General features: G+C 39.7%; 1 protein-coding gene across 3 annotated transcripts; it reads left to right on the top strand.

The window, feature by feature from the left end:
• Positions 1–2,920: 2,920 nt before the first annotated feature.
• rnf34a (ring finger protein 34a) lies at positions 2,921–13,633 on the top strand. 3 transcript variants are annotated; one of them, XM_034117739.1, is made up of 10 exons: positions 2,921–3,028; positions 3,899–3,976; positions 4,811–5,028; positions 5,864–6,082; positions 7,412–7,798; positions 8,767–8,829; positions 9,436–9,637; positions 10,179–10,208; positions 10,444–10,485; positions 11,447–13,633. In XM_034117739.1, the coding sequence occupies exons 2-10, from the start codon at positions 3,949–3,951 to the stop codon at positions 11,632–11,634; spliced, it is 1,377 nt and encodes a 458-aa protein (XP_033973630.1). In that variant the 5' UTR covers positions 2,921–3,028; positions 3,899–3,948; the 3' UTR covers positions 11,635–13,633. The 3 variants fall into 3 exon arrangements, with proteins under 3 accessions (XP_033973630.1, XP_033973631.1, XP_033973632.1); XM_034117741.1 differs by lacking the exons at positions 2,921–3,028; positions 3,899–3,976; positions 4,811–5,028 and adding an exon at positions 5,063–5,235; XM_034117740.1 differs by lacking the exons at positions 2,921–3,028; positions 3,899–3,976; positions 10,444–10,485 and having other exon boundaries at positions 4,833–5,028.
• Positions 13,634–13,731: the final 98 nt, after the last annotated feature.

Below are 13,731 nucleotides of genomic sequence, written 5' to 3'. Positions count from 1 at the left end.
ATTATGAGAGTGCTCTGTCTGATTCTGAAATTGTATATATTTATATAAATATATACATATATGTGTGTGTGTGTGTGTGTGTGTGTGTGTGTGTGTGTGTGTGTGTGTGTGTGTGTGTGTGTGTGTGTCTGTGTGTCTGTGTGTCTGTGTGTATGTCCGCATCTGTAGCCTGTTATTGTCTCATTATACCGCACTGTGAATGAATTAAAAGTAAATATATAAGTCGTCATGAACACATCTGTCCACCAGACAGAGGGCTGCTGTGCCTCCTGTCATCATTAATGGACGTCTCTTTAAAATGACCGCTCAGAGGAGAGGAGTTCTCATTTCTCTAACCGCCTGCTGCTTCCCCTCCTCTCTCCTCGGTTCCCCTCCTCGGCTCCTCCGCTCGCATCTCCTGTGGGCGGGACTAAGTCTCGAGGATAGGAGTCGAGGAGGGGAGTCGAGGAGGGGAGTCGAGGAGGGACATTTGAAGACATGAGAACGGGCCCCTGTATATGTATATATATATATGTATATATATATATATATATATATATATATATGTATATATATATATATATATGTATATATATGTATATGTATGTATATATATGTATATATATATATATATACATACATATATATATATACAGTGCAATAATTCTTTCATGCTAAATGAAGCTCTGTTGCTTGGATATCACTAGATCCTGTTACAGCGTAATATAAAAGTACATAACGATTGATGTGTAAATGAGCATAATTACTAGCTAGCCGCTAGCTGCTAACTGCCGCCTCGTTAATATCGAATCCATCATAATAACAACCCATTACCTGATTGATTGAAAAGTTTATTAACAGCTTGTATATTGGGTACAGTACAGTACATCTCAAAACATACAATTGTTAAGGGGATGCAAAGACTTTCGTCTTGTTTACATCAGGGTCCCCCATTTCCAATTCATCATATCATTTAAGACATATAAGACATATTTGACATACAGATGGCTTATTTACAATTTACATACAGGTGGTTTTTTTCATACAGATGGCTTATTTACAATTTTAATTTTAGATTTCGTTCTAATACATCCTAACCGGACATTTAAGACATACCAAGTCTACAGATATACAGTTAGTAACGTCATGAACGTGCGGTGCTGTTACGTGTACGCAAATGGACGTGCTTGATGTGAACGAGCATTTTGGGGGGCATGGTTAAAGTTGCGCATGCGCTATGAGCGCACATACGGGTACTTCTCAGGCATGCCGGGTAATCTGTGACGTTTCGCTCTCTCAAAAGTTGGGCCATTTTATCATCATGCGCGAATGAGCAACTCTCATAGGAATGATTGAGGCCCCGCCTCCCACGCTGTATCCAGTTCTTATTATACATCCATGGAGGGAACCATACTGGAAACTATAGAGGCTTCTCAATACTCTAATTTCCCCTCCTCGACTCCTATCCTCGAGACTTAGTCCCGCCCACAGGAGATGCGAGCGGAGGACTCGAGGAGGGGAACCGAGGAGAGAGGAGGGGAAGCAGCAGGCGGTTAGAGAAATGAGAACTCCTCTCCTCTGAGCGGTCATTTTAAAGAGACGTCCATTAATGATGACAGGAGGCACAGCAGCCCTCTGTCTGATGGACAGATGTGTTCATGACGACTTATATATTTACTTTTAATTCATTGACAGTGCGGTATAATGAGACAATAACAGGCTACAGATGCGGACATATACACAAATATATTTATATAAATATATACAATTTAAAGTATGAGAGCACTCTCATAATAACGTAACACAATCAGAGACTGGAGTTGCGGTTGAATAGTCCATTTAGCTTAGGAACCTTCCTAACGGAGTGAAATGACCCGGAAGTCCCACAGTGGCAGCCATGATAAGTGCCGTTCGAATTCTCTAAATTAAAAGGAAAGGAGGTTTCAAACTTCCTTTATAACCTCCTTTAGCTTAGGAACCACTGGACCTCCCTAACCGAAAGGAGAGGAGAAAATGCTGCCCCACAATGCCTTGCGGCCGCCGCATTTGCCGTCACACAACAGTCGGCCGTTCACGGAAACAACCGATTATGAACGAGAAATGATATCATGAAAGTTACGGTGCTTATTAAGCATTTTAAAACGTATGTGGTAAGTTGCCAAAGTGCTTTATTTTGAACGTTCATCAGTATTATAATCAAAAAGAGAAATATGAACGTTAGTTTTTACTGAAATGATCAAATAAAGTCAACATTTCACAGTCTTTACTGAGCTGTGTGGGGTTTGTTCAACTTTTAAAAGATGTTTGAATGGTGATATACACAGTGATAGATGTTAAGGACTAACGTTTATAATAAATACATTTGTATTGATTTTAAGATCTTTTCATACAATCATACGTATTGGGATAATTTGTATTAATGTGGACCGGAGGGAGAGGGTGACGAGCATAAGTTTCACTTTCCTTTTTTATTTCAATTCCAACTTTGGTCATGAAGAATATGTTTCTCTGTTGTCCCCGTTCATAAAGCATAAAACAACAGCATCAGAGCACGGTGCAGAGTCTCTAGATGAGTTTACAGTAGTTACTCGTTCTTATTAAACATCCATGTTGTAGTCCGCTGTATAGAAAACTGTAGTTTCCATAGTTTCCCCACAGCAGCAGGCGCACATTTATGACCTCCGCTGGCGCATCATAAACACGTCGGATAGTGAAAGTGCAGTCGGATTCTCTAAAGTACCGCAGTCTCTTCTCCTAAATCCTTTTGAATTCTCCTATCCACTATCCCTTAACCCCGTGACGTTTCACTCCGAGGTCAAGGAATAGACGATAGGGTTAGAACTTAGGAGCTGTTTTTTTTTAGTATTCGACCGCAACCGAGGAGTCGAGGAGGGGAAATTAGAGTATTGAGAAGCCTCTTGTGTCTCCCTTCCTCCTGTAGATCCTCGTTGTGCAGTTTGGGGGCTCACCCTTCAGCTGTGTGGCTCTGAACTGGCTGCAGTGGCTGGTCTGTTGCTGTCTGGGTTTCGGCAGCCTGCTGTGGGGACAGGTGAGACAGGGATGCAATTAAACATTGACCTGGTCCTTTCTGCAGCTGATCATCAGTAGACAGTAAAAACAGTCAAACATGTTCAGCTCATACAGAGATAGTGTTGCCAGGGCCGGTGTTGTGTCAAATTATGCACCCCCGTCGTGAAATGCACCCCCTGGCCTGCCGTAAAAAGCACCCCCCACAAAAAGATGCTTCTATTAATCCCACCCTCAAGCACTTTGGAGGGTATAGTTGTAGGACTAGTACCAATAAATGGAGTAAATTTCATGTATGTGACACGTTTATTGTCAGAGAGAGCAAGGGGTGCATATTGTGGCAACCAGGCTGTTCATAAAAAGCACCCCCCAAAATAAAATGTTTCTATTAATCCCACCCTCAAGCACTTGATGTAAAAATAAACAATACATTGTAAAGCACAAGTACAAGCACAAGTATACAGACAGGACGTCACAATTAAATAAAAACATATATTAAATAAAAAAATAACTGAAAAATAAGTGACGAATGAATGCAAAATCCAGGATTCGACAACCCAACCATCAAAAAGACAACATAGAATAGTGGACTATACATTCAAATGCGCGTTCCCGTGTCAAGGGGTGCATTTCACGACGGGGGTGCATCATTTGACACAACACCGGCCCTTGGCACTGGCAAACTAGGCGGTCGCCTAGGGCGCCAGATCTGGGAGAAAAACAAAAAATATATATTAAAATTAATTCTTTATTTTTTTTATTCTGCCTAATTTTCTGCCCTTGATGTAATACATTTACATTAATAATTGAATAAAGTAAACCCCCCTAGTGCACCCTTATTGTTGTGTATTATTTTACCCTTATTGTTGTGTATTATTACCCCGTCTCTCAGATGGTGTTCATCTTCCGTACGGCTTACGGTGAAGCCTTTCTGTGACGTCCATGAGCTCATCATCTCCGACACATTCTGGTGCTGAGCATACAGGAAAATAAATCTAGAGTCTGTGCAGTCCAATGCTGTGTTCACTGATTTATTTCTCAAAATTTGAAGAGGATTGTGTGATCTGAAACTTTGCAGCTGTTTTTCTGAAGATTTGTTGTAACAATTTCCATCTTTATAATCCAAACCCAAAGGCAATATAAACAGATACAAGTAATTATGTTAACCCTTAAAGGTCCCATGTCATGCTTTTCCGGTTATTACCCGTCCCCTTGTGTGTTATGAAGGTTTTTATGCATGTAAACGGTCTGCAGAGTCAAAAACCCTCAAAGTACACCCTGTAGGGTGGAACATTTCTAATTTTCCAATGTTTTCTTCCTGGGTATCGTGACGTGCCCATACCCAAATGAACAACAAATGACTGGATTGGTCCAAATGGAACATCAAAATCAATGTTGCTGCCAATCCTTGACCCATATCAGGGTCTAATAATAATACTAATAATACTAACTCCTTGAAATTTATTGTATGGAAATTATTCTAGTTTTTTGTTTTTTTCAAATAAAACAAAAGTGGAGTTTTTCTTCAACAAACTGGCATTTAAAGGGTTACAATTCCCAAAATAGAATTCATATTATGTGTATGTCAGGCTGGAGTAGTTTTAAAAGATTGACTCTTTTAAAGTGGGGAAAAATATGAATATATTATATTTCTATAGCAGTTTTTGTGAAGGTGGCATTTTTTGGCCTTAGGAACAAATACGTTTTTCTTTTAAGGACTCTTAAGGGAAGAGGTTTGATTAATCTGTTTGTTGACAACAGGAACATCAATGGTGAACATGTATCCCATATGTCTGTAAAGTAGGCTGGACTTCTGCAGACTGTCCATGGAGGGCAGTGAAACAGAGTGGTTGCGCGCAGGCTGCACAGCTCACACAGAAAAAGCAGCCTGGCCCGGGGCTCGAACATTTCTCTCATCACACCAAGACGAATTCATGCAATTTAAGAAGTGATGCCTCATATTGCAATGTTTTCACCGCCTGCCTCCTCTTCCACGGTAGAAACGCCGGAGCTGCAATGAAGGTGCCGTTTTCCTTTACATAACCTCTGATCCATTTTTAGCTCTGCTTAGACTGAGGCTAGCAGCAGGGAGCTAACGTTAGCTACAGAAGCTTCATGTCACTGACGTTATGTCACCTAGCCTCTGTTAGAAAACTGTCACAAGACAGCAGCTCAGTGACAGCTGCCAAACACCGACCTGACAGGAATGTAAGGCATGCAATTGTTTTGGTAAATGCATTTGTTTTGTTATTCGTATTGTAACGCTAGCGTCAGCTTAGTATCGAAAGTGTTTTAAAATGTAGCTTGCTTGACGTTTTATTGTCTGCCTGTGTTGTGGAATGTTGCTCTTCCTGTCTGACTATTTGTGCTTTAATTGTGTAACATAGCGTTGTGTTTAGTTATTATTTATAATATGCATCCAAATGAGGCAACTTTACAAAGAATATGGCTTGTTTCAGAGCATAAATCAAGATTAAAAGGCTTTATTGTCACAGTAGCTACAGTGTAGTCAACGCAATGAAAATATGTCAGGCTTCTCCATCAATGCAACATAAAACAATAAAATACATTTAAAAAAATAGCACAAGAAATAACAGAATAGAAATAAAATAGTGCAAGAGAATGTTTCAATTCTCCTATGTTGCAGGATGAGTGAAATCTATATATATATGTACAAATTAATAAGATGAGCTAAAAATAACATGTATAATCAAATACTCTACAGTAAAATAAAATACTGCTTGTTGTAATAATAAATAAGTATGTGAGGTGCAAAGAATCATGCTGTTATGCTCCTATTAATGTCTAAAAGCTGAATGTGAGATCCTGAAATGATGCTGTGTTTTCTGACTGTCAGGCAGGGGCCTCGTCCATGTGGGCTTCATGCTGTGGTTTGCTGAATGAAGTCATGGGTACAGGGGCCGTCAGAGGCCAGCAGCCAGGGTTTGGGGCCGGTGCTGGACCCTTCAGATTTGCCCCCAGTGCGGGATACTCCACATACCCGCCCGCCAGCTCAGGAAGTCCCAGTCTGGTCTGCAAGGCCTGTGGTCAGGCCTTCTCAGTCTTCAGGAGGAAGGTAGGTGTCTTCCAGTACATGTTCACGGCTCTACTTACTTAATTAGAAGGAAAGGTGTTTGTGTAGAAGCAGAGGGAGGTATATGATGAATATTTTAAACAGAAGGACTAATTACCTGCTGTTTTTGGCTGTGGAAATGCATCTAGTTAATAGCACGTAGATAGAGAACATGTTTTTTACACTTGTTTTCTTGTCTACGTTAGTAATAGGTATTTTTAAATATTGTATAGACTAGACTAAATGTGACTGTCTAACTATTAGTGTAAAATATTCTTAAATCGTATTCATCCCTACAAAGGGAATAGAGCACCTCGATCACCTAAAAAAATGGTTTGCCAAATTGAAAAAATATCAAAACTCAATTTAATTTACACCCAGAGGCTATTCATTTATAATGAGGAGGCTGTGCCATTCTAACTGATTGCAGAGACAGATGGACACCATGCTTGCTCTGTAATATCTTCAACGAGTGCTCATGTTCATGCATGGCTTATGGTCTCATTCTGTCTGAACCCTGTGCTTCACTCGCTCACCATATCAGTCTAACCCCACATCTTGCATTTATTACTGTTTGATGTTTGTCACTTAAAAATAAATGAGCTTCCTCCTGTCTCTGCGCCAGGAGAGGTAGAGCAGATGTGAGTGATTGAAAAATGCAGGAAAGGACTTCTGACATCGAGGTGCTTTCCAGTCATTTGTTAAATGTAACATGTTGACATTTGAATAAAAAAGGGTAAATGGAAGCAATTTGCCACACTTTAGGCAAATGTAGGCGTTCCAGATAACATTTTCATGACACATTTATCTCGGCCAAAATATTTGTGATTCATGATTTTATCTCAATAATAATCAACATTCAAACTCTTGTGCCTCTTAACATAAATGAATCACATTTCATTGTATCACAAATAGGACATCTTTTTTAGGGAACAATCATAAAAAGGTCATATTAAATCCTTAGATCCCCCTGCATAGATAAAGGGTAAATAAATACAAATAAAATAGAAATAGCAGCATTGTGAGTCTGCTTTTATGCCTGATTATTCTGTATTATAAATTGTGCTCAATTTTTAAAATCCTCTTCCATAAAAGCAAACAAGACAGCCTTCCAAGTCACAAAATTCACAATGATCATGTTAATGAAAATTCTCCTCAATAAAAATAATTGTTAGTGTTTTTTGTCACAGATCCAATCATCACATCCCTTTTATGTATGTCAAATGTGTTTTTATTCTTTTATGGTTGTGTTTTGACAGTCACTCATTCTAGACATATTCCCAAATTGCCTAATTTCCATCATCTTGTTTTTCTCTCTCTGTGTTTCTGCAGTATATTTGCTGCGACTGCAAGAGGAGCTTCTGCTCTCTGTGCTCCGTGCTTCAGGAGAATCTGCGTGTCTGTACCACATGTCATTTGCTGAAGGCGACAGCGTTTCAGCGTCCGCGGCTCATGCGCCTACGAGTCAGGGACCTGCGTCAGTACTTGCTGCTCCGTAACGTCCCCACGGATACCTGCAGGGAAAAACAAGACCTGGTGGACTTGGTGCTTTGTCACCGAGGCATTGAGGAAGAGGAGGACCCAGACGCGGCCAGCCTCCACTCGCGTTCCCTCTACACGCCGACCCCTTCCACCACGCAGTCAGCCTCAGAGCTGTCGGCCTTCGTCGCCTCTCAGGAGGAGCCGCTCAGCAGGAGTGACAGCTCTGACACCAACCAGGTCAGAACTTCTAACCATGTGTGATTTTTAGCTGCAGCACACATTACGGATGTACACAACAATTGTCATTACAATATTGCGTATGACTTGGACAATAGTACAATATTTGCTGATATCACAAAGTCTGCCACAATACAACTTTTATGTGATTCGATTCCGAGGCCTGCAATAGATACGAGACAAAAGCATATGTTCCTAACAGAAGTTACAGTTATATCAACTCACAAAAAGCAACACTTTAACAATTCCAATTCTGGGCTCTGTAGGAAGGAGATGCGCTTAAAATTGTGACACAGACGTACCTTGAGAATTTCAAGAGATAAAGGCATATCTTAAATAGATTGATACATCTCAATGTTTTTAACCTATATACATCTAGATCTATGTTGACATGCAGAGAAGTTTTTCTACTAGCTTCTTATATTTGTACCTTGTGACCACATTCTTTTTTGTTCTCAATATTGTAAAAAAAAAAAAAAAAAGAAGTGAAACCAGAAAGTTTGCATTTTAAATAATGGTGGCCTGTAGTCACAAAGCTTACATTTCTGAAGAATCCACACAAGTGTTTTTGTTCAGGCATTAATGTGACTTGTGCAGATCTTTACATCATGTCATAACTTCAGTCTGACTATTTGTTGAGGTGTCACAGAGGAGCCTGACCACCACTTGTTGACATGTCACCAATATAGAAACTAATTGAAATATATTGTTCATCCTTTCATTCTTGCTTTACCACAAGCAAGTTGAAAATGAAATTATCAGGAATATAAAGCAAATAAGAAGAGCCATAACAGGCACTGAAAAGAGAGCTCAGCTCAACTATAAATACTTGGCCTGCTTAGGGACATTGTTGATCCAGGGTATCAATGAGCTGTCTGAAGAGTGTGTAATCCTGATCCTTAGTCATCGCGCTTATTCCCAGCGTGTAGTGCAAACTAATGTTTGTTATTGCCTCTGCTGTGTTGCAGGATATAGGTGATGCCACATCTGTGTCTCTCCTCAACTTGGACCCCAGTGAACACACTCCGGAGGTAATCAATCAGTGACTTATACAATTTCCTGCTTTCATTATGAAATCATTCATATGTGAAGTTTTGGAAAGTGCATTTCATTTCTGTTGCTGAATGCGTATAAATAGAAATAACTGATGACACAGCTCTATATGCAGTATATCATTTTGTGTTGAAAATTGCCAGGTTAGCAATATAAGGCTTGCAAATAAGATGCTAATGCCTAAAATTGCTCAGCTCCATCTGAATAAGCAAACAATGAAACACAAGATTCTATCGCATATAAGAGTTTTTCTAAGCACGCTCAAACATCTTCTGCCCGTTCTGCAAAGGAGTGTTTTCTGCTCAAAACAAGCAGTAATAAACCCCTTTTTATATTGCATAATCATTTTTAATTACAAGAATTCTCAAGTGGTGGTGCATGCTTGCTATTAAACACAACACAGGATTCTTGGAAGTATAAGCTGTATTTTTATCTAACTCTCATAGTGAATACAATTGTTGTCACTGTGTACATCTGGAACCCCTTTCCTCTCTTATGCATGAGGCTAATCTGCCAAGTTTTTAAAGGGAAATCTCAACGTTCAATTCATTTTGCCCCTAATGTCGTGTTTCCTGCTCCTTCAGGTCAGTCCTCAGACGCGGCGTCGGGCCAGAGCGTCGCTCTCAGATATCTCCAGCCTGAGGGACATCGAGGGTCTGTCCGTCCGGCAGCTGAAGGAGATCCTCGCCAGGAACTTTGTCAACTTCTCAGGGTGCTGTGAGAAGTGGGAGCTGGTGGAGCGGGTCAACCGACTGTACAGAGAGACGGAGGAGAACAGGAAATCATGTGGGTATCAACTTAGTCTGAGTAAATACTGTGGGATTTGGCAGTTGTTGGCTTTAACAATGTCCTGTTTGCATACATTTAATATTGAATGTATTTACTAGGGTTAGGGTTACCAAATGTCCATTTTAACATTTTCCAAGAAAGCTTCAAAAGTCAGTCATTATATTTATGTCATCACCCTAAAAAACATAAAAACACTCTGCAATTTTAATGCAGTGATTATTCAGATTAAATGTAGATAGTTTAGTCTTTTTTAATTAAATCAACTTTCTTTAATGAATATTTATTTTCAGTGTACACTGCCCTGTTAAATATAGGATCCTGCCTCCCTTGTGTGTGGCAAGCAGGAGAGCAAACAATTTGACCACAATGAAACAAAAGAAGAAGACAAAATAGACAGCAATCTAATGTTGATTTAATTCAAATTTAAACACAATAAATTACGTTTTAAATATTTTCGGTATAGCCTGTGTATTGACAGAACAGAATATAAGATGTTTTAATAAGTCTCAATACTAATTTAAAATGATTTCTCTTGCAGTGGAACATGTGAGCAGTACAGAAACCACAGGTAAGCTGTCACTCAACTGTGTGCACTCTCCTAAATGTCAGCATTGGAAACCACATCCTGTTTTTAACCACAAAAACCCAATATCTCTGCTCCTTAAGACAATATGATATACTGTCGCTAGAAATAATAATAATAATAATAATAAACTTCACAAGCGGAGTCATTTAAATGCGTTTTTCTCAATCAGAATCATAATGAAATGTCTCTTGCTTGCTTTACTCCTATCACTCTTAAGTGGTGGCCTTTCCCCCTCCTATCTGCAACGGGGCCGTCGGAGGTAAGGCTTATGCCACTGTTGCCATGGTCACATGCACCACCTGTGACTCACCACCACATCTGTATTCACCGTGAACCCATTATCATTCGTTGTCCTACTTTCGTCTTTGTGTAATCCCCATGTGTCCTCCCTATGTGTCCTCCCTGTGTGTGAATGACATTTAATGTGAGAGTTTCTTTATAAAGGATGGAAATCATTAATCCCACAGGTTCATCGATCCACCATGAGATCATTTTATCATCCATTCATGTGCTTGGATGTGTGAAGCAAGTCATTCTGAGGAAGTGTAGTCTATTAGCCGTGTAAACCCACTCTCCTAGCAGCAGGCTACCAGTTATAAAGACTGTATGGTCGTTATAGAAACACCTTGACATATTGCTATTACGGGCATTGACATTTTTGAGTAGATTGTGAGCATGACCTCACCAAGATAAGGCATTCTGGGTAAGATGAGCCGTTTGTGAAGCTGCTGAGTATGTTGCTGCACCTTCTTCACTCCTCAGTGCATGATATATCACTCTGTTATTTCATCGCTGTGTTACGAGGAAAACTTCCATTAAATGACCATTTGCATATCATTTACTCACCCTGTGTTACTTAGTATTCTTGAAGAAAATGGTGAACAAAGATTAAAAAATAACAGACGGAAGGACAAATTAATTCAAATAAAAAGCTTTGTTAACAACAGCAAAATTACATAAAAATAACGGTTTAAAAAATGCATGGCTTTGGTAAGAATTGAGCATACAACTGGATAAATAAAACATGGATTAAACTGCACAAGCTGTTTCAACATTTGTAAAAGGATGTAGTTCTGCTGTTCTAAACACGGCCCACATGGACTCTTCTCCATTTTTTAATTCTTTGTTCAACATGGAGACATGTGATCATCTTGTGGGTGACTTACTCCTTTTAAAACAGTCTCCTCACACTTCCTTTCACCTCTCCGTTTCTCCTCCAGACGGTGAGAAGGGTCCGCTGACGGTCCAGGATGACAACCTCTGCAGGATCTGCATGGACGCTGTGATCGACTGCGTCCTCCTGGAGTGCGGTCACATGGTCACCTGCACCAAGTGCGGCAAGAGGATGAACGAGTGCCCGATCTGCAGGCAGTACGTCGTGAGGGCCGTGCACGTCTTCAAGTCCTAATGCACCTCTGCAGGTCTCAGACTTTGTGTGTTTTGAAGTGAGGGTTGTATGAGATACTAACTCAATAACATACTGTGTTATTGTGTGACTTTGGTAGGTTCAAATTCTCCAATTGTGGCAATGATAGACCAGCAACTCTGGTGTTCTGTGAGGTAGAATTACATTTTTCTTTCAATGGAGCCTGGTGGCCTTGAATGGAGCAGATATGAGAGAGACAAGGGCTGGAGCTCCTCTTTGGAACGAGCCATCGTTAGCCACTTAGCCAAGGTAAAGTGGTGAAGATATTCTAAATATAGCGTTCACTCCAACTGATTTTGATTATTCTATAAGTGGCTGAAGTATGTTTTGCTGCTGCTTTGTCCACAATAGTAATTTGCTCCAGGGCTGCTACTAAGTACTACTGAACACTCGCTTTGGAAGTATCTCATATAACCCCACTTTAAAACATCCACCTTTTAAATCAACCATGCAGCTCATAACTTTGAATCCGCAAAATAGTTATTTTGTGGGTGTTCCCACGTTTGTATTCCCTTAAAACTCTCACACTATTTGCACATTCAAATATTGTGAGAAATGTGTTTTTATTAATAACTTGACTTCAGTTTCAGTCATTCCTCAAGTAAACATATCTCTAATCTGTGTTCATTCCTAAGTGTCTGTTTGGCTTTTCTTACAGTTTCTCAAAGCAAAGAATGTGTGGCACTCAGCCACTTGTAGTCCTGTCTAACACAACGCATCACCCTCAGATCTGCCTATAAACTGTAGCTTCTTTACAACTGCTGCATGTCACTACATATCATGGAAACACCGAGGACAGAAGCAAACTGAACCTCACCACAGGACAGAGGGTGAGTGAACAAGGTGCCAAATAATGGGTGTTGCTCTATGCTTGTCACCCATTTCTTCCCCCCTCCACTGTGTGGGTGTCAGCATGTGCGGATGTTGATTTTTCAGCACTTTGTTCACACTGTGTTAATGCACCACCGCTCACAACACACTGTAAACTATGGCCAATAACAATGGCTGAAGTAACATGTGTACTGATTCTTGGAAACCTTGTGGGATGAAGTTTAAAGGCTACTTAATTTTTTGTCAGTTGAAAAAAAGATAAAATGGGCAAGTGCTATGCGGTCTTGACTGATGAAATCAATGCATTATTAATTATATTGAATTATTATTGTTTTAGAGGCGCAAAATAATGCACTTAGCGCTGCAACTAGTGGTTCATTTTTCTGACATTTAAACCGTCATACAAAGTGTCATTACAGCAATAGCTAACCTTGGCTGTAGCTTCTGTCTCAGCAGCTTTAGTTGAAAGACAAAAACCGGTGCTAACTCCTCCAACCATCTTCCTGTTTCCAGCTGAACTGTGGGTGTGAAACTGAATGTTTGTTATTTTTGTTGTACATCGTTTGGAGTGGAATGAAGTGCTTTTTTTTTTTTTTTCTCATATAGGAGAAATGTATTGAACTAACTTTTCAAAGATATAGCTCCAAGTTTACTGACAACTGTGGTATAGAAAGTATATACAAAATAATGACTTGCTAATGTATATTTGCATATAATGATCCATATGAGATGTAAATATCTATTTTTTCCATTTGATTTGAACGGTGTAATATCAGATTATTGAAATGTCCCTGGGGTTGGGTTTATTATATCAGAGTAACGTTTTTCTGTCAAGTGGTTTGAAATGTGTTTAATCTGCATAGCTTGAATTATCTGTCCCTCTTAAACCAGAGCATGATGAGAACCGTATGACGCTGGTTATGTTATTCCCCATCTTCTCCACTTTCTCCCCCTCTACTCCTGCACATTTTAGAAGTACCCAGACAAAGTCAACATTGCTGCTCTTAGAGTAAAGATGTCCCTAAAATCATTAGCAGCAGCGGAACAGGAGCACCTTTCCTTTAGAGAGGGTCGAACAGTGTGCAAGTCTTTGTATTTTGGGGATGTTGAACTTTTTATTTTGGTAATTAAAGATTTTAATTAAAGCCTGTTTTTGTATACTCGTGCATCACCGACAGTTTCCCTTTTAACTATCTTAAATAAAATATGAATTGCTGAAATAATTAAGTTAATTCATCAACACACAAA

Source organism: Trematomus bernacchii, unplaced genomic scaffold (genome assembly GCF_902827165.1).
Source record: "Trematomus bernacchii unplaced genomic scaffold, fTreBer1.1, whole genome shotgun sequence".
NCBI lineage: Eukaryota > Metazoa > Chordata > Actinopteri > Perciformes > Nototheniidae > Trematomus > Trematomus bernacchii.
The sequence above is the reverse complement of the archived record's forward strand: the minus strand, read 5'-3'. Positions and strand labels throughout refer to the sequence as shown.

Bases quoted from the DNA above. Each gene is read 5' to 3' on its own strand.
- rnf34a (XM_034117739.1), top strand. From the start codon at position 3,949: ATGAGCTCATCATCTCCGACACATTCTG. The intron at 8,830-9,435 runs GTAATCAATCAG...CTGCTCCTTCAG, and splicing joins CCAGTGAACACACTCCGGAG to GTCAGTCCTCAGACGCGGCG. The intron at 10,486-11,446 runs GTAAGGCTTATG...TTTCTCCTCCAG, and splicing joins CTGCAACGGGGCCGTCGGAG to ACGGTGAGAAGGGTCCGCTG.